The sequence below is a fragment of the Oryctolagus cuniculus genome, chromosome 12, assembly GCF_964237555.1.
Source record: "Oryctolagus cuniculus chromosome 12, mOryCun1.1, whole genome shotgun sequence".
In the NCBI taxonomy this organism is placed as follows: Eukaryota; Metazoa; Chordata; class Mammalia; order Lagomorpha; family Leporidae; genus Oryctolagus; species Oryctolagus cuniculus.
In genome coordinates this window covers 75,422,939-75,444,159 of record NC_091443.1, presented here as the reverse complement: position 1 = coordinate 75,444,159, position 21,221 = coordinate 75,422,939, and the positions used below count along the sequence as shown (strand labels likewise).

The following is a 21,221-nucleotide window of genomic DNA, read 5'->3' as shown; positions in this document are numbered from 1 at the left end:
TTCCTTCCGTTGGTTCACTCCCCAAATGGCCGCCATGGCCAGAGCTATGCCCATCCGAAGCCAGGAGCCAGGTACTTCCTCCTGGTCTCCCATGCGGGTGCAGGGCCCAAGTACTTGGGCCATCCTCCACTGCACTCCCTGGCCACAGAAGAGAGCTGGACTGCAAGAGGAGCAACCGGGACAGAATCCAGTGCCCCAACCAGGACTAGAACCCGTTGTGCTGGCGCCTCAGGCGGAGAATTAGCCAAGTGAGCTGCGGCGCTGGCCATGGCCTCTCATTTTTCAACTAGAGACAATAACAGATAACAATAGTGCCTCCCTGGGGTAGCTGTGAGGATGCGGAGCTTCCACAGGACCAAGCAGCCTGGCCTCCTTTCACCACGAAGTGCAGAGGCCCCACCTTTCCTGCACTACAGCCAAGGAGCGTTCCCTAGAGAGGAGAGGCTGATGGAGGTATCCCACACACTCATTCTGGAAGGGTCCCAGGTAACAATGCGTGGGCGGGCAGGTGTCTGTCCCAGACCAACAGGGGCAAGGCAGGAGAGGTCTGGGTGACTTTTCCCACCTGAGTGTGATGGAGTCGCCCTGTCCTGGCTTTAACCCAAGCCCTCTGCTCCCCATCCTTTCTTTCCACTGGATTAGCCAGTTCCTCCCACTTCTCAGAGCCCACAGCGACCTGGACGGCCAGCTGCTGCTGCCCCGCTCACCTTGGCTGCAGGCTCCCCGGGCTCCATCCACGCTCTGCTGCAGCTCCTGCTGCTGCTTCACCTTCCTGGGCAGTTTTCATGATGTGCATCAGGGCACAGCGTTGGAGGCCTCCCCACCAGCTGTGTGCCCATAGGCGAGTCCCCCAACCTCTCTGCCAGCACTTCTTGTGCGAAAACGAAAGAATCCCTCTTCCATCTCATCGGAGTTCAGCAGGGGTCACACGGGAAGACTTTTGGGTGTCTTCAGTGCTGTGAAGTGAGAGTAAGGCGTGAGCACAGTCACGGCTCCTCTCCAGGAATGTCAGCTCTTTGGATCTTTCATTAGGCTTTTCGTGTGCACACCCAGAAGGGTTTCCAGCACCCCCAAGTTCACAGACACACAGCAGAGAGAGCTGGAGTGCAGCCTCCACCTCCCCCAGCTGGCCGTCACAGTTTCCAGACCACCTGCGCAAGGATTCGCTGCCTGTACAGAGTCTGCCCTTGGTCTTGTCGGAGTTCACTGGTGTTGCTTTTCAAACTGCCTGTTGTGCTGCGCCCTCTGAATTTGCCTCATTGCAAAAACAATGGGAGGCCCAGCTTACAAAAATAAACACAGCACAGCAAAATAACCCAAGGCCAGGCAAATAAGGCTCTGTCCCAGGACTCCCGGAGTCTGAGCTGCAGTCTTGGAGCCGCTGTGCTCTGTCCACTGGCATTTGAGGCTCCACTGTGTGGGCGGGGACTGGCCCGGAAACTGGGCTCAGGGACAGACCTGCCCTTACCTCCACAGTTCCTGCTTTAAGCGTCTGTTCCTACTCTGTCTCGTTTTACTGAACTCTGTTCCGTTCTTACGCCTGCTTGTCCACATGCCTTGTCTAGCGGAGTTAATGCGGAAATGCAGCTTCAGCTGCCGGGAGAATCTGGGGAACTCAGGGGCAGGAAGAGCTGGGGCCTCCTCCTCTCCTTGGTGCATCCCGGAAGTGGTTCTGTCTTGGTGGCAGTCAGCGGTGAGAGCTGTGCCCTTTCCCCACTTCCCCACCCAGGCCCATGTGCAAGCCCAGCAGTTGCTTTTTAAAAAGATTTATTTATGTATTTACTTACTTATTTTTTTATTTGAAAGTCAGAGAGAGAGACAGAAAGAGACAGATAGAATCCACTGAGTCACTCTCCCATTGGCCACAACAACCAGGGTTAAGCCAGGCTGAAGCCAGGAGCCCAGCACTCTCTCCAGATCTCTCACGTGGGTGCAGGGGCCCAAGTACTTGGGCCATCTTCTGCTGCTTGCCTAGGTGCATTAGTGGCAGGGAGCCAGATTGCAAGTGAAGTAGCCAGGACTAGAACTGCTGCCTGTTTGTGATGCCAGCATTGCAAGCAGCAGCTGCACCCCCTGTGCCACAATGCCACCCCCTCCTCATCGCTGTTGCCGTACCTTCCAGGTTCTCTATGAAGACTTTGAAGCTGAAGCTGTCCTCTCCTTGGGTTCAGTTCCAAAATTTCCTCCATCCTGTTAAATGTGATACCTCACAGAGCTGTTGTCTGAATTAAGTAACGTCTTCAGGGGTAGGTGATTGATATGGCAGCTGTTTGGAGGCACTGGCATTGTGGCATAATGGGTAAAGCCACCACCTGCAGTGCCGGCATCCCATATGGGCTCCATTTCCAGTCCAGCTCCATGCTAATGGCCTGATAAAGCAGCAGAATGTGGCCCAAGTGTTTGTTCCCTGCTATCTATGTGGGAGACTTAGAAGAAGCTGCAGACTCCTGGCTTTGGCCTGGCCCAGCCCCAGCCATTGCAGCCACCTGGGGTGTGACCCAGCAAATGGAAGACCTCTCTCTCTCTCTCTCTGGCTCTGTCTCTCCCTCTCGCTGTAACTCTGCCTTTCAGGTAAATAAATACATCTTAAAAAAAAAAAAAAAGATGCTACTTGGAACACTTGCATCCCATACTGAGTGGGTGTCCTGGCTTTGCTGGGGACCCAGCTTCCTGCAAATGCATACCTTAGGAAACAGCAGGTGACAGGTCAAGTGGTTGGGTCCCTGCCACTCCCGTGACATCCTGGAGAGGATGAGTTTAAGGTAAACTCGGGGTCCTAAAATAGCCCCCAAGGACAGGATGCTGGGATTTGGAGGGTCCCAGGTTCTCCTCAAAAAAAAAAAAAGATTTTTGAAGAAGAGCTGTTGAAAGCCAGGATCAGATTCCAGGCTAGCTGCGAGCTACAGTGGCTTAGAGCAGAGTGACAAAATTCAAGGGGATAGGAGAGACTGAAAATTGGAAGAGTCTTTTGTGTGAGAGAGACACTGGGATTTGTTTGCAAATGTTGTTAGCAATATGGATCTTTATGTTCTCTCTCTCTGTTTTTTGAATGAATAACTTAATAAATAAAATTTAAATGATGTCTTTAAAGTGACAGAAATGTAGCCTATCATTCCCTCACCCCATCCCCTTCTTACTCTATCAGATACCCTGGCTCCCTAGAAGTAGGTCAGTCCCCAATTTGTCAGGTGTCTATGTACATATCCACACTTTCCCCCAAACATGCACACACTTTTCCATATTTCTCCTGAGTGTCACTAAGACAAACAGGAAGCTTTAAAAGGAATTTTACAAATTATGTATAAGAGAAACCTAGTCTTTAAAAGCTAATTTCCCAGACTTACAAGACCTGGTGCCATGTTCACTAAGCACAGAGACTCCGTTCCCTTTCCCACCTCCTCGGAAGGTGCTCTGCCCCCAGGGCCTCCCCTCCACAGCCCACTCCGTCTCTGTGTGCCAGGAGTGAGACTGAGCATGGTACACGGACAGGCTGACACAAGAGCGAGTGTGCTCCGTGGGGGCCGCCCAGGCATCTCTAGAGTGAGCAGTTCAACTCTCACTCTGCTCCAGGGGCCCATTTATTACTGAGAAGCCAATAGTCCTAGACTCTGTCTGCAGTGCCTGCTGCCTCCCCCAGGGCTGAAGTGGAAGGGGCTGTTAATAAACATCAAGTCACAGAGCTGCGCCTCCGAGGATTGGCAGTTACTCAGCCCAGCTCCTTCTTTTTGCAATGAAGGAATCACTTCCCAGCTTGGTGAAGGGATTTAACCCAGTCTCTCAATTAATAACAGCGGAAACCTGAGCCCAAATCCTCTGCTACCTTTTCTGTCATCTCACCTCCCTTATAGACTGGAAAGGCAGAGAATACCCTGAAATGCGGCCAGCCCTGCCTCCTGCCAGTAAAGGGCCTATTTTTAACCCACCATTCCACCCTGGGGGAAGCAGCCAGCAGTGGGACAGGTATACCAGGGCCTTCAGGAAACTTGTTAAACTACTCAATTCTCCTACACTTGCAAGTAGAAGTTCAGTAAAATGCCTAAAATATCTATTGACTAGTGGCCCCGAATCCCAAAGAACAGAAGCTCAACTGTGAAGTCTGAGGTGGGTGGTATTATTTTCATCTTTCAAGTTCATAAGGTCAAAGCAACCGTAATGAAGGTGTTTATGTTTTTAAGATTTATTTTTGTTTGTTTGAAAGGCAGAGTGACAGAGAGAGGAGAGAAAGAGAGGGGAGAGAAAGGAGAGAGGAGAAAGGAGAGAGAGAGAGAGAGAGAGAGAGAGAGAGAGAGAGAGAGATCTTCCATCTGCTGGCTCATTCTCCCAAGGACCACAGTAGCCATGAACTCCATGCAGGTCTCCCACAAGAGTGACAGGAATCCAAGCACTTAGGCTCATCTACTGCCTTCCCAGGCACATTAACAGGAAGTTGGATTGGATGTCGCCTTGAACCAGGAACTCTGACATGGGACACCGATATCCCAGGCAGCAGCTTAAGTCTCCACACCACAGGCCCACCCCTGTGTTGTCATACTTTGGTTTAGATGAGTGTGGAGCAGGACTGGCTGATGGGCTTGCGGAGCCGCTGCTTGCTCCTTCTGAGAAGTCGTAAAGGATGGAGATGATTCCATGGAAAAGCCAACCTAGTAGCTATATGTTCCAAAGGAGAGGGAAAGGTTATCTTGGAAATTTTTTTAAAAACTCTTTATTTCAGAGGCAGAGAGAGTTTCCATCCACTGGTTGCAATGGCGAGGGGACTGAAGCTGGGAGCCAGGAACTCAATTCAGAGCTCCTACGTGTGTGACAGAAACCTAACACTATGAGCCAGGTCTGCTGCCTCCCAGGGTCTGCATTGGCAGAAAGCTGGAGTCAGGAGTCAGAGCTGGGAATCAAGCACCCCAAGCACTCTGAGTTGGGATGCACACATCTTAACCACTAGACTAAATGCCCATCCCACACTGGGATTTTTCTAACTGAGATAATGGTAGACTTTGGAAACCAGCTATGAATTCATTGACTTGGAGGGCCTCCAAACCCACAGGGATGCTAGAATACAGTCTTCCTATTAAAGAGAACTACAGGGAGAGAGAGCAAGTGATGTGTCCAAATTCACACCACAGGTTATAAGTGGAGTAACATATAAGCCTGATGTAAATACAGTGCGTATGCTGGTAAGTTCAAGGTTTATACTTGCATTTTTTTTTTGAAAGGTAGAGTTAGAAGGAGAGAGGGAGAAATAGAGAGAGGGAGAGAGAAATATCTTCCATCCGCTGTTTCATTCCTCGAATGGCTGCAACAGCCAGGGCTGAGCCAGGCCGAAGCCAGGAGCCAAGATCATCTTCTGGGCCTCCCATTTGGATGCAGGGACCCAAGCACTTGGATCATCTTCCACTGCTTTCCCAGGTGCATTAGCAGAGAGCTGGATGCCAAGTGGAGCAGCCAGGACCTGAACTAGTGCCCATATGGGATGCCAGCACTGCAAGTTGGGGCTTAACCTGTTACACTACAGAGCCAGCCGCTATGCTTGTGTCTTGACTGAAAAAGAAAGGATCAGTAAGTTAATTTGCAAACATCTAGCATATTCCTTAAAGATTAGTAGTTTTAATCACTTGAACATCTTATTTAATAATGCTCATTACACAGGATGTGAGTGAGATAAGAAAGCCATTGTCTTCCATTCTGCAACTGGGGGCACTAAGCTCAGGAAAGGCAAGGATGTCCTCAATTTTACCTGCCCATCTATCAGCAGCCACACAGCTGGGCTTGGGTTCGGGTTTTCAGAGTCCAACTCCATCTAAGAGGCTGTATTATAAATCCATTTGGTTTAATAAGTGTCTCCTAGGCCAGTATGTCTGTGTCTATATATTCTCAGAAATAGTTACTGTGTAAAGTCCTCTGTGTCGTGAAGTCAGCTTGACTGACAGCTGTTCCAAGAATTATTTTTTTTTTGACAAGCAGAGTTAGACAGTGAGAGAGAGAGACAGAGAGAAAGGTTTTCCTTCTGTTGGTTCACTCCCCAAATGGCTGCCACAGCCAGCAAGCTGCGCTGATCCGAAGCCAGGAGCCAGGTGCTTCCTCCTCGTCTCCTATGCGGGTGCAGGGCACAAGCACTTGGGCCATCCTCCACTGCCTTCTCGGGCCACAGCAGAGAGCTGGACTGGAAGAGGAGCAACTGGGACAGAATCCGGCACCCTGACTGGGACTAGAACCGGGGGTACCGGCGCTGCAGGCGGAGGATTAGCCTAGTGAGCCGTGGCGCCAGCCCCAAGAATTTTAATATAATACTATGTTTTATCACATGCATTCCAAGGCAGGGCTTCTTAAGTTCCAGGTAATCAAAGAGCAGCTTTTTAATGGTTTAATTCTAATTTCCATCTGTCCCGGACCAATAGTTTTGATAATACAATGAAAACTACATTACTAGAAAAGTAATCACACACTTTAATGTTGTAGCAGTGCCAAAATACCATAAACCTTTCTAACTGCTTAGACTCGAGTTTCAGATGGCCGATTTTCAGGGCTGGACACAGCCCAGCACACGTCTGGCAGCCACGGGTCCAAGGGAGTGCTGTTCTAAGTAATGCCATTCTGGAGAGAAATTTCCTGAATAAAGAATTCCTCAATCAGATACGTTTGTAAGACCCCATAAACTAGAAAGCATTGGTGCACATGAACATATTAAAGGCTCTGAGAATTCCTGAATTGAAGAAATTTGTTGAGTCACTAATTAGTTCTTTCCAAACTGACTTGCTCATAAAGTGCCTTTCAGTATCCCTACAGATTCATATTTCTTGGTTGTGCCTTGTCTGCTGTAGGCAAAGCATGGCCCGGGTTGCCTGAAATAGCAGCCTCTGTCCTTTGCCGAAGTCCTCATGCCCTGTGTTTTGTTGTTTCCTTTACGTCTCTGATTCCTAAAGTGCACCTGGTCTGACTTTGCCCACCGTCCATGCTTCTGCTTCCTGCATTGTTCTCACCGACAGAGACCAAGGTCAGCAGTCTGTCTGAGACAGCCCCCACTGGGTCCTGCACGGTATCTGCCTGCCGACTGTGTGGAGGTGACTGCTGACAGATCTCCAGCTTCAGGGCTGCCTTTTACAAACAATAGGAGTCTCTTTCCTGTTAATCCTGAGCTCTGATAAATCATCTCTATCTTTAATGGAAACTACCCTGCCACACATTGCTCTTCTCTAAGTGGTACCTCCACTCCCTGACCCTCTCTACCTTGCGTGTGTGTGTGGAAGCTCGTGACATCCAGTCGGTGGCTTCCTGCTTCATGATGGGCAGTCTGCACCCTGAAGTAAATATATGGAAACTCCAAAGCGTCGCTCTCATTCCTACTCTCAAACCAACTCTAACAGCTCTAGCCCTGTGAAAGCTTCTAGACGTAGGATCTTACTGCTGTGGATTACCCCTCCTGGCCTCCTCTGGCCGCCCAGGAACCCTCAACCAGCTTTGTAGTCTGTTCTCCCTCCTACTGATATCTCAGCAACTCCAACTACAGAAGTCTGTCCAGAGTTCTCTCCAGATATATAACCTCATCCATGTATTCACAGACACCACCCCCTGATCCCAAGCTCCCCTTGCAGCCTGAGATGTGTACCAAGTGCCCTGCAGATATAGATGGGCCAGCTGGGGCCCCTGCTCCGAGGCAATCTCACTTCTAGGCTACTGACATTGTACTCTCTGTGAGGCTTGAGATAGTACAATGTCAGAGAGCTTGGGGCAGGAACTTCCAATCTGCATTTCTCCAAATGTTGATATTATATGAGACACAGCCTCAGAATCAGCCTCTAAGGCATTCATATCTGGCTAAAAAGCCCATGAGAGTTTCTCAGGCATGGAAAGTCAAGACACTGTGGCAAAAAATGACCTAAATGAAAGATCTCTGTGAGTGAGATTCTGGTGGAAAGAAGGGGCCATCAAAGAAGGAAGTACCTTTCTCTGAAGGGAGGAGAGAACTTCCACTTTGATTATTGCCTTATCTAAATAAAGTCAGAGTTTGTGAACTCAAGAGGCTTCCATAGCCTTGGCAGCTCATGACAAGAGCCTCAGGTAATTACTGACGTCATAAATAAGAGTGTCAATTGTTAAATCAACAACAGGAGTCACTGTGCACTTGCTCCATATGTAGGATCTCTGTCCTTAATGTGCTGTACTATGCGAATTAACAGTAAAACTAGTATTGAAACAGTACTTAATGCTTCGTGTGTCTGTGTGGGTGCAATCTGTTGAAATCTTTACTTAGTATATACTGCATTGATCTTCTGTACATAAAGATAATTAAAAATGAATCTTAATGAAAAATGGGATGGGAGAGGGAGTGGGAGATGGAATGGTTTGCGGGTGGGAGGGAGTTATGGGGGAAAAAACTGCTATAATCCAAAGTTGTACTTTCAAAATTTATATTTATTAAATAAAAGTTTTCTAAATAAATAAAAAAAATTTGCAACCTTTAAACAATATTATTTGAGACACTAATAGAGAGTCTCCACCAAAAGGTGTTGTGGGATTAAATAAATTTGGGAGAAAGAAGTGCATGTACTAACACATATTATTAATTTCAGGCTTCTCTCAATGCTCTTGACCTGCAAGTCATCTTTTCAAAGAACCTGGTTTAAGACAGTGTCATTCCTCTGACATCGTTCAGGAAATGCTGGCTCAGGGGTAGCTTCAGCCCAATCAGTCCTGCCAATGCCAAGGACCAGATTGAAAGTCATTAGATACACACCCTGGTTAGGTAGAAGACGGATATCTCTTTGTAATTTCCCTTAGCTCTGCCTTTTGAATGATAAATAAGTCGAGGATTCATCCAACATTCAAGTTATTTACTTTTCCGTAGGTACATGTTCTGTGCAATTTATCATCCAGAGCCCTAATGACTTTCGCGTCTATATTTCTAGCCCAGCTATCTCCCTTGAGCTTCACACTCCATACATTCCGCTGTCTTCTGGACAATCACCTATTGGAGATCTTTAGCAGAATGTCCAGCAGGCACTCCCAATGCATTTTGTCCCATGTGGAAGTGATCACAGCCTTCATCAAGCCCATTGCTCCATCTGCATCCCCTGATGGCCCTAGTGCTACCATCCAATCAAAAACCTGGGAGCTGTTTCCACCTCCACCCTCCCTGTCAAGTTGTCAATAATTCCTCTTGATTCTACCTACTGAGAAGTTCTTCTCCATCCCCAACTGCCTTGGTCTAATTTTGTGTCCTCAATAGAGAGGTTTTCTAGCTGACTTCTGAAGTCAGGTTTTCTGGGATGCAGACCCTGATGCTGTGAGATTTGCCTGCAGGGAAGTTATTGGAGACTGCAAGAGTGAGTAACTCCTGTGGGGGATGGGGAATTAAGCTGAAGTGCCACGTTCGTGCAGGAATAGCCTCATCCAGTCTTACAGGGTGCTCTGGAACTCCATGGCCCTTCAGACTTGTCCCAAGTCAATGGGGGTGGGCAGAGGGGAGCACTTAAACCAACACATTCCCTCTCTCATGACCCTCTATCCTCTCTCCTCCCCCCTCTCCCACCTTCCCCTGCATGTGGGCAGCCTCCCCACCTTCCCCCCACCACCACCACCAGGGCAACACTCAGGAACCCCTCCTTCCCTATGGATAACTCGGATCTGATGTGTCTGCCGTGACGGCTCATTGCCCACAGCTTGCTTGGCCACCTGTACACTCTGCCAGGGCTCATCAGTCCTTCCCCAGTGCTGCTCCGTCGGCAGGGAGTGATGCTCAGCGCCCTCACCAGCAAACCTGCACTTGTCCTTTCAGGCTCCTGGTGATCCCTTCCTTAACGTCCTCTAGTGGAGAGCGTATCCTGTGTGTTCCTTGTATGCTCCTGCAGCTGTTTGCTTGTGTTTCCACAAACAAACAGTCTTCCTTAAGAAGCAAAGCCCATGTTACACTCATTTTTTAATGTGAATGTATGAATCAGTCAGCGACATCTATCAGTATTGCCCATGGGCCTACTCAAACTCCGTGAGTTGACTTCAGCCTGGCCAATATTTTTCAGGAACTTCATTGAGTTGCCCAGTGAGGGCGGTCAGCCTGGGGAAAGAAGAACTTTGTCACCTGGGACATATAGCTCAGTGCTCGGAGGAAACTGGACAATTAATACATGCTTCCCATTATGTTGATGCTGCCCCTTGTGGTGGGCAAAGGGCATTGCTGGTGAACTAAGCTTAAGTTACAAAAGGCAACGTAAGGTTTGACTTGCCTGCAAATCTGTCTGGTAGGACTGAGTTGCCCTCTCACATTCTTTCTGGAATTCTTGCTCTTACATTTCCTAGTGGTTGGACCCAGGCTGGGGCAAGCTGAAACACCTGGAGAAGGGAATTTCCATGTCTCCTTTCACAGTTTCTATCTGTTGTGCTTGCTTTAGAATGTGCATAATATAGCAGACTAACAACATGTGCCTGTCACTCATAAATAAGGGACTGCACAGAAAACATTTTTTTACTGAGTATTACATTGTTTAAAAAAATTTTGGACCCTTTTGCTTTTCACTTGTAAAACTTCTTAAGCCTTTTTACTGTAATGTGAATTTAAAATCTGTTATCTCAAAAACTAAAAGGTGGGAAGGAAGGAGGGAGGGAAGAGGAAGGAAGAAAGGGAAGAGGGAGTATCATTATGGTCTTAGAATTGTATCTACAAATCACATTGAATCTGCTAAAAACTAATGAAGAATCAGTTTTAATGAATTTGGAGACTCTGAGATTGGACTCCAAAGATTAGAAATGTCTTTAGGTTTTTACCAATGAGCTCTTTGCCTGGGCCATTGTTGACCTTATTTGTCCCAATGGACACCCAAGTTTTTAGGGAACTCTGAACACCAGGATCTGGAGCAGTTGGGAGGCAGGCAGAGGAGCAGGGCTGCCTGCGGGAGAGCACAGCCCTAATCAGAGCTGGGGCAAAATCCAGGGAGGAGTTGAGGAGCCAGACTACACAGAGGCACTAGCGGAAGCAGGAGGCAGCCCCAGGCAGGGTAGCCAACCACAGGTCTAAGGCATGAAGGAGGGGAAGTTCTTGCCTCCCCCAGCAAACACCCCCACAGGCCTCTTTGTATTGGAGAGAGATGAGAGGAGGGCAGTGGTGGCTGCAGGGTGCCTGTGGGAGCCCTGAGAGGAAGCAGTGTGCCCAGGAGCCTTGGGGGGGCAGCAGAACCAGCATGCACTTTCTCCTCGGGTTGTGTGGTTACTTGGGGATGGCTGAGATGAGGTCACAGGGAGGGCCCTGTTAGCAATGCAGCCCTCAGTGCCCTTTGGTTGCTGAGCTGCCTTAGGCTGGGAAGAGGAGCCCAGGATCTAAGATGAGAGACCCTGATCGAGTGCCAGACCTGAGCGCCCGAGGGCTGCTGGGACACAGGGTTGGGAAATGGGCCTCTCTCTGGGAAACCAGGTGAGGGAACAGAGGGAATCCAAAAGCAAAACTTGCAAAGACAGCAAAAGAGGAGGCACAAAGACGCCCCCCAGGGGGACCTGGCTAGCTTAACTGGTGCAGCTTCGAAGCTGAGGAAGGAGGGTTCACACCTGCACAATTCCTGGTTCTACTGAAGAATCAGCGCCAGGGGTTTGTAGGATGCTGCATACAGAGCTTTCCTCTCACAGAATTCCCTGGAAAACAAATGCAGTTCCTTTGTGTTGTGTTTTTATGCCCTCAATTAGGCTCTTAATGTCCCACCATCAGGAAACTGTAAATCTTTCTTGCTGCCTCAGATGCCTTGTGTCTGTGAAACACTTCAGTTAGCCTACATGCGCTGCTGCATACCACAGCCTTGTAGGATGAGTATGCTGTTATCCACCATTTTGCAGGTGGAGAAGTAAACGTTCAAAGCGATAGGTTCACTTAGCCAAAACTTCACATCCTAGAGTTGAGGAACCTTGGGCCCCACTGGAGTTGACAGGCTCATCTAGAACCACAACAACCAAAACCAAGCAGAAACCCACACCTAGAGAACTGCTCCCGCATCCCGGTCCTCCAGCCCTCTTTACGCTTCCCTTCCAAACCCCCACAGTGCTCAGTCAGAGGTCAGCAGGCAGAAGCAGACGGGCCACTAGCTACAGCCCACGCGTGTTATGCACTCTGCCTTTCTGCTCTGGCTTCTCGCGGGCTATTTGTTCTAACATCTCCCATGTCTCTTTGCAGCCTGCAAAAGGAAAGAGCAAGAACACGGGAAAGATAGAGGCAACACACCCAAAAAGCCCAGGTTGGTCTTCACAGATGTCCAGCGTCGAACTCTCCATGCAATATTCAAGGAAAATAAGCGTCCGTCCAAAGAATTGCAAATCACCATTTCCCAGCAGCTGGGGTTGGAGCTGAGCACTGTCAGCAACTTCTTCATGAACGCGAGGAGGAGGAGTCTGGACAAGTGGCAGGACGAGGGCAGCTCCAATTCAGGCAACTCATCTTCTTCATCAAGCACTTGTACCAAAGCATGAAGGAAGAACCACAAACTAAAACCTCGGTGGAAAAGCTTTAAATACAAAAAGAAATTAAAAAAAAAAAAAAAAACCCCGGACCTCAAGATAGCAGGTTTATACTTAGAAATATTTGAAGAAGAAGAAAAAAAGTGTTATTTATAGTCCAAAGAAACCAAAGACTTAGCTCACCTGCATTCTGACTCTGTTCGGAGACACACACTTCGGCGGGGCGACAAGTTGGCAACAGGAATTCTGAGCGGGAAAACCCTGCGTCTCACACCTTCCGTCCGCGAACCGTTCTTGCAGTGCTTGGCTGTTGCGTGGCTAGCAGCATAGTGATTTTGAGCCATTGAGTGGACATCTCCTAAGATCTGACTTTTCTCATCTGTTCCACCGCACCGGGAAGGTGTATGGTGTCTCAGTATGTGCGTGAGTACACGCACATACACACACACACACACCACCACCACCACCACCACCACCACCACCACCAGTGGTTAGGGACTTAGGCAGGGCTGGTCTTCAGGAAGGGTTGTGCTCAGAAGTGCAACTAGCATGGTGTGAAGAGTTCATTGGATTAAGAGTGTGATTTCGCCTGTCTAGCCTAACAAATGTTTGAACCTGCCAGGCCCGCAACCTAAATGCAGATTCAAACCCAGCAAAGCAAATTTGAATGACACCTAAACCAGTGCATTCTCTTTGTTTGTTAAGGAATGTTCAGATATTTTTTAAGAGATGAAACAAGAGTCCATCCATTAAGAAAATAAAGAAATAAATCACCTAGGTACCAAAGAACACACTTAATATTATAGTGCAGGTATTTTATTGCAATGATTTTAATAACCAAAGCTATTTTTACACAAGATGCTATGTAAAGTTATACTATACATATGAACTGATCTAGCTGTAATACACATGCCACATAGAATCATGACTATTATTTATGACTCTTGAAGCATTTGAAATATGAGTTTTCAGAACTGGCAAGAAAGAATGTAGCTTCAGGGAAGCAATTAATATCATGGCAGAGAGGTTGGTGTAGTGACTGTGTGCATCCAGATGGCACATTCCTTTCCAGGACCCATAAATGTCACTTAAGCAGAGAGAGAGCCAGGATCCCGCAGTCTGTTCACACAGCTGAGCAAATCTGCACATCCTTCTAAGGTAGCAGCTCATCCGTACCACAGAAAATCAAGTTTCAAATAGGGCAGGTAACTAAATGAGAAAACTTGTGCAAAGTAATGCTTTGTATTTAAACACTATCAAAGAAAGAAGTCTATACCTGGGTTAATTTGACTTAAATTTGCTTTGTGCATTTAGTACCAAATGCCTTTATAAAAAATGTTTTACACACAAATAAGGTGAATAGACCAGTATTATGAAAATGAATGACTCAGTATTTGTAACTACCCTAAAAAGTAATCCGACTGATTATACTGCCAATCCTAGACATTTTATGACTTGGACATCAATGAAAGAGTAGGTGCACCTGAGCCATGGTGGCATTGATGGAACTGCATAGAAAAAGCCAGAGTTCTAGTAGAACACAAGACTTTTGGTTCTGCAAGTGTGAAGCTGTTTATTTCACCAAGCATAACCTCCAAAGCGTACTACATTCTTTCTTGCTAACACGTAAAGCTGGAATTTTATAACATAGATTCCTCTCTCTAACAGGGACAAATAAAAACTAGACCTGAGCTTGCAAATACAAAATTTGAATTTCTATTTTTCCTAATCATTTAAGCGGGACTATAGAAATCAAGGCAAAAAAAATCCAAAAAGATAACAAAATTGTACTAATGGTACCCCAAGGAATCCCTTGATTCCCCAAAACATTCTCTCTGATTTCAACTGAATTATGACTTACATGTGGATACCTGTTGTACTTTTTGTTAATGAATTGGATACTCTATTAATTGCCGTACCTAACTAGAAACAGGAAGTCAAATATTATCCTAGAAATAAGTTGGTTATTGAGATTCACTAAAATGCCAAAGGAAAAAATTAAATCATCTTAATACAAAATGTAGCTCCTTAAGATCCAATCTCACCATCTCGTCAGGTCTGAAATAGGTAAGAGCCTAAAGAGATGAAGCTAAACCAGCAAGCCATGTCTGTGTCTCCTTCAGGTCTGCTGTACAGTAAGGAAAGGAAGCCAACACTGAATTCTCCACTGATGAAATACTACATTTGCCTCAACATATTTTGTCTTAGTATGTTTTTACTCCACCAAAAATTCCAGCTTACAAGTTTCCCTTCTAAATATGGCACAAGTATAGTTCAGCTCTTAAAAGAGACCATTTAATTGACCATGCTTCATGAGATTTGCTAAAACTCTTTTCAATGACATAAATAAAAAGGAAAAAGACTCATTAATTTTTTTCTCTCCAGAAATGGAGGGAATTGGGGGTACAGCTATATAATGAATTTATAATTTAGGAGGGAGGAAAGCCTTATGTATTTAAAATGTGAGAATTTAAAATGCAGGGAATTCAAGCTGTGTCTACACACAATCTTAACAAATTCAGTACTCCAGAAAAACAAAAGTTGAATTCAAACAATCATATTTTTTGCTTTGTTTTTATTATATTACCCCCCAAATTATTTCAACTACATTTTACATTTTCAATCTAGTTTGATACTGTGTGGGCACGGTCTCAAAAAATACTGCTACATTTCTGATATCCCATCTGACTGATTTTATCAAAAAAGAACCAGTTATCCTATTTGCTAACACCAAAGATGATTTTCATACCAGCATTGAATTTGCACCCATTATGCAATTTCAGGGCCTAGAGATATATTTTCTCATAAACAGATGCACAAAGCAGAGCCTGAAAAGCAATTTTTTTACTTGACTCTTTAAGCATACTCACAACCTTTGCTTTTTGGAACTCATAATAGATAAACGCCGCTTCTCACAAGCAATACACCTGTCACACCAGGTACAACACACTCTCCCTGACTTCAGAGATGGCACGTAGGAAAATGCACTTCCACTCCTCCTAACGCAGCGTGGATCAGTGGCTCCTGTTCCTGAACCTACCACACAGAGCAGACCTCAGGCCACCGATTCACCTTCCATTTCTCAATCCTCCAGCAAAATTCCCCTAAAAAAGCCATCTCACTCTTTTATTGGTATGTTCTGTTCATTCCCAAACTGCGCTTCAAATAACACACACACACACACACACACACAAACTCACACACACATACACACTCACACACCCAAGCTTGTCTGTTTTGGGCCATGAACCATTCAGGCCCGCTCACGGTTGGCAGCTTTGCCGCCACCAGAGGGCTCAGAGCTGTTGTGTAGCTTGCACAGCCGCAGAGCCCAGCCTCCAGGTAGTGTTCACAAGCTTTGGCTGTCGGGAACTGAGCTTCCATCCCAGTCCCCGGATGCAGTTGCAAGAGGCCCCCAAAACCAAAGAAAACGTTGGGGGAAATCCAGAAGTTCTAACTGAACTCGTCACTCATCATGTTCTCCCTTCCCCTCCCTCCAAAACAAAGCGTAATTATTTTTCCAGGCAAATATGAAAGCACTATGCTACTTTTGGACGCATTCCACTCCCATCTCTCCCACAGGAAAAAGACCCGTCTTGGCAGGTTAAATGCAAACTTTGCTATACCAAAGAGTCCTTGGGACATTGTCACATGAGCTATACAAAGGCATTTTCCCTAAGAAAGGGCCTCCCTTCTTTGTACAGAAAGGATGAAAACTATGCATTTAGCAAACAAAGAGAAAGCACTTCTCCCTTTTCTATCTAGATGTTTAGGGTGCATTCAAACCCCAGAGGCTGTTTTGAGATGTGTTTGCCTTCTGGGCGATTATTGTGGTGTGGTTAGCTTTCCAGTACATTTGGTAACTATTTCTGAAATAGTAAGGACAAAGAAGCAGAAGGTAAGAAATAGCTACTTCCACGTGTAAAAAAAAAAAAAAGAAAAGAAAAAAGAAAAAAAAAAGAAGTGTAAAGATCTACTATTTATAGTGTGAACCAAAGACGCTACCTCACTCGATTTCCATTGGTGATTTTAATCACATTGATGATACCAAAGAATACCAAAGACATTTTCGTGCACGGCCACGGTCTGCAGAGGGAACCCCGCCCCTTCCTTGCCCCCACCTCCTCTCCCCTCCTCACTCTTCACTCAGTGTGTAAACTTGTCTTCATTCTTAATAACGATACGATAATGATAACAACATCCTTAGGAAATACTACTCTGACTACTGCTAGTTCTTCTTGTGAATCTCTAGGCGAACATGTTGCGAACTTCGTAAACTCCTAGGACGAGTGCCTTGCTTGAACCAAAGTGTTAAACCGCTGTTAACCTCTCTCACCTTATACTCTTTGAATACCTCAGCCTCTTAGAAAGGCCACTAATGAAAAAAAAAAAAAAAGGAATAATTATTCACCGTGGTGCTTTTCCCGTGCAACCATGCAATGAAACTTTCTTTGATACCAAAGGATGACTTTTTTCCCCCAATTTCTTGCTGATAAACCAAAGCTCCTCCTCCTTGTTCCCTCTCGAGTCCCTCCCACCCCTTCACTGGGTCCCTTGGCCAGGCAAGCCGTGCACCTTTTACCAATTCCTCCAAATACCTCATAGTAATAAAGTTTTAGGGTTATGTTGTATAGAGAGTCTATGTGATAAGGCAGAACTTACTAGTTTGATAATTGTTAAGGTTACTTTTAAAAAAAACTTTATAATTCTTATTTATTTTGTAGTTTGTATGTCTGGGATGGTCCCACTCCTTTCCCTCCTTGGTTTGGGGTTTATTTTCTTGGCGGAACTGCTCTGTTGCTCAAGGAAGACTTAATTTCTGGAAATGTTCCCCAGATGGGTTAAGGGTTGTTGTAAAAAAAAATGCAAGAATGGAATAAGAAATGATTTTCATTTTAATGATTACTTATGAAGTTTTTGTGTTTCGTAGAAAAATTTGTTTCCACAGGGTAAAAAAATATATATATATAATCTCTTTTTTGTGAAACTGGTTCCTATTTTTCTCTATAATGTGCTGTGATTTTTTAATTTAATTGCATTTTATATGAGCTTATTTAATCACTGTTTTAATTTATGACCGTGTAGTTTTTAAAGTGTATATAGTAGAATTGAAATGGTCAAAGCTTTATGTTACAATCTTTTGGTTCTTGATGCTAAGATAAGCTGAAGGCCAGAGTTCTCTTAACCGCAGGGTGTATATCCTTAGCTTTTTCTTAGCCGGCACTTCAATGTGTGCCGTGAACACTGCCAGGTTCCCCCTCAGAGCTTGTACATGCCAAAATGAGTGTTTCAAGGTAGTCCTTTTTGTCTTTTAGAAAGAAAGCAGGCAGGCATTATTCGTGTTCTTCCTTTAATTTATTAATTTTTTAAGAAAAGATTACTTTGCAGGTAAGACCTGATATTCCAAAGAATTTAATAAGACCTTTTTAATGGTTCAAAGCACCGGCATTGGTGAGATACTTTGCTTTTTGCTTTTTGTTTTTTGTTTTTTACCATTCACACGGGTATGAGAAGTCAAGAGCAGTAAAAACTGAAAAAGACAAGCTAACTTGAATTTGGAAATCCTCTTCCCAAGTTTCACAATTGCTTCAGAGCAGGGGGCAGGGCCTGGAGACACACAATTAGGCAAAGCTGGTGCAATGGCTTTCTGTGCTTAAGAGAAAGTCAGGGGTGGCCGGGCAGTGGACTTGACCCCTGCCCACCTGGCCAGCCCACAGAAGAAGCAAAACTCGATTGCTTGGGTTCAGTTATCAATCAAATATAAAGAAAACTGTTCCAAAGTCATGTATTCTCCTCCCATCTATTTATTAGAATCTGGTACCCACAGTTGACAGTTCCCTTCCCCTCCTGACACACCCCCACCAGAAGTGGAAGAATTACCCTCAAGTGTGAGGGTCTCCAGCGTGAATGTGCCCCAGACCTATCTCTGGGTCCCGTCCCTCTCCTCATCTTTCGTTTCCCACACTAGAGATGCTCCCTGCCCAGGCCCCCTGCTCGAGGCTGTACAGGCGCTTAGCTCCACTGCAGATGGTTAGCACACACTCGAAACTCTATAGACTGTGGCATCCTCACACGAGCCAGGGCCACTATTTTGATTTCTTTTGCTGAAATGAATTGTTTCAACTACATGTCAGAAAATCATCTATGTAAATATTTTCCTTCTCAATACAAGAATTTTACCTGGTTTTCCTTTTGCAGGGGTGTGTGGGGTGGGGAAGCATTAGAGGGGCTTAGATTTTGGGTCAAATGCTACATTTTCTAAGGAACATTTTTATACTCATTATGTACTTCAGTAGGGCGATAAATATGCTCTGAGCTGCAGGATTCTTCAGTGCTCTGTTGTGTTGGTAGGCATTGACGACTTTTTTTCATGCAAATGCTGGGCAGTGAATTACAGAAAACCCAGGAAAATGGTTAAGGAGGGGTGCTTTCTCCATCAGCAGAGTTGCATTCACAAGGTCACCTTTTCTGTTTCGCTCTTGATTTTTTGTGGTATGTTCTGCATTTATTACATGATCATTGTAGGCTCATTTTAGATCTGTCGTCTCGACCAAGTGCTCAGTCTTTTTAAAAAAAAAAATAAACTTTAAAACATTGTCTTCCACTTGCTTCCGTAGTTGTCTTCATATCTCCCTGTGTTTATGGTCCTGTCTGAATAAGCCCGTCTGTCATTCATTTAGACCTGTCTCTTCCCCCTTTTTCTGTTTTCAGTATAACTTTGGGTCTTAGCTGTTGTGCGAGTGTGACTCAGCTTCCCTGTTCAAGTTAGCTTGATGGTTTATTATGTAAGGAGGGTGCCTAAGACAATCATCAGGTAAAAAAAAAAAAAAAAAAAAATTTTAAAAAGACCAGTAGAGTAGAAAATCTTCCAAGAGCAGAGGGAGTTCTTCCTTAACAATGAAAAACAAACAAACAAAAGGTAAATAAATAATGAAATAATTCATTTAAAACCTAACCATGAGGGGCTTAGATTTTTGATAAAAGACAAATGTTGCTGTCATTTTTTTTGCCAATTAGAAAACAGTGGTAGTTTCTATGTTGCATCCACATTTCTGACTAAATGATTATTGTACCCAGTTAAGGTTGTTTGCTAATATTTTGTCTCTCTCTTTCTCTCTGTCCAATGCTTCTTCTGTATTTTTGTGTGTAGCAACAAATAGTGTAATGCATTAGGCATTATTCGGGTTTGTTTATGAGTATCTCCTGTACTGCATTAAGGTTTCCTTCATTTCTTTTAAGCTTCGCTACTGTTCTCACTTTATGCCGTGCAATATCATCTGCTGTGTTTGCTAAGCAAAAAAGAAAAAAAGAAAAAAAAAGCAAGTGATGATGCCATCATGCTTTTCAGTGTTAAAATGTTTCAGCATTTATGTAGTCACCAAAATGTAGTAAATAAAATGTTGGATTTTCCAGCACTTTACATTTAGACAATTCTTGCCTTCTTTTGTTTTTATTCTACCTGAACTGCTAAGCTAGTGGCCTGTAGATTTCCATGGAATGGAGGAAAAGTGGAGAGGATGTGATGCTTGGGAGTGAAAGCCAGTGCCCTGGTGAAGTAAAGACTAACTCATGTCTGCTGGAGGAGTGCTAGAATGTCTTCACATGGAGTGGGGCGATGTGGTTCTAGAGCTTGGCCGGCTATACTAACCTGATTGACTGTCAGAAGAAACCAAAATTTCTAGAGAGGGTTGCTCTTTTTTTCTTTTTTAATAGTAGAAAGCTTTTACTTAATAAATATAAATTTCATAGGTACAACTTTTGGAATACAGCGGTTCTTCCTCTCATACCCACCCTCCCACCCCCAAACCGTCTCATCTCCTACTCCATCTCCCATCCTATTCTTCATTAATTAATTTTTAATTATCTCTATATACAGAAGATCCACTCTATACTTAGTAAAGATTTCAACAGTTTGCACCCTCACAGATACAAAGTATAAAGTATGGTTTGAAAACTAATTTTACTGTTAATTCTCATGCTACAACTTATTAAGGACAGAGGTCCAGCATGGGGAGCAAACGCACAGTGACTCCTGTTGTTGGTTTAACAACTGACACTCTTGTTTTTGATGTCAGTGATCACCCAAGGCTCTTGACATGAGCTGCCAAGGCTATGGAAGCCTCTTGAGTCCACAAACTCCGTCAGTATTTAGACAGGGCCATATGCAAAGTGGAAGTTCTCTCCTCCCTTCATAGAAAAGCACATGAGAGGATGGCTCTTAAAAGTCCCCTCCAGTAAACCATTTGTGGTGTGCACAGGTGTGTGAGCACACTCGTACGTTTGTCAGGGGCTGGAGCTGCGCTGGGATTCGCGTGGGCTCTTACTGAGCAGGATGCAGCAAAGGACCAGGAGGCCTGGCGCAGGGAAAGGAGACTGGGTTTGGATGTCTCGATGCACTGACCACTAGTTGTGTAACCCTGGGCAAATTACTTCCTTTCCCCAACTCTCAGTTACCCATGTTACAGGGTCGTTGTGAAGATTGGACACTAGAAATAGGTGACGTTTAGCACAGTGTCTGGCATAGCCAGGATTGCTTGGATAATCTTAGGTGTTTTTATCTTAAGTATCTTAAAATGCAGATTGTTTTTTCCAATTAAAAAACAAAATCCTCATTTGTAAGTCGGGTCTTTCACTGTTGAAGTAGAAGAGCGATTGCATGATAACACACACCCGTGGCAGGAGGAAAGCAGAGAGAGGAGCAAACAGGAGCAGGCTCTCCGTCTAGGGGCGGGGCGGGGGGGGGGGGGGGTCTGCCGGCCCTGTGCAGGTCCCCAGCGGGCTGACCAGTACCAGAAGCCAGT

At 45.2% G+C, this 21,221-nt stretch overlaps 1 protein-coding gene across 1 annotated transcript in view; it reads left to right on the top strand.

The window, feature by feature from the left end:
• Positions 1–19,266, top strand: part of ONECUT1 (one cut homeobox 1) — a 44,923-nt gene extending 25,657 nt beyond the window's left edge. Inside the window, exon 2 of the mRNA XM_002717743.5 lies at positions 12,140–19,266. Within this exon, the coding sequence (XP_002717789.2) occupies positions 12,140–12,432 (293 nt within the window). The 3' untranslated portion in view covers positions 12,433–19,266. The remainder of the gene's footprint in view (positions 1–12,139) is intronic.
• Positions 19,267–21,221: the final 1,955 nt, after the last annotated feature.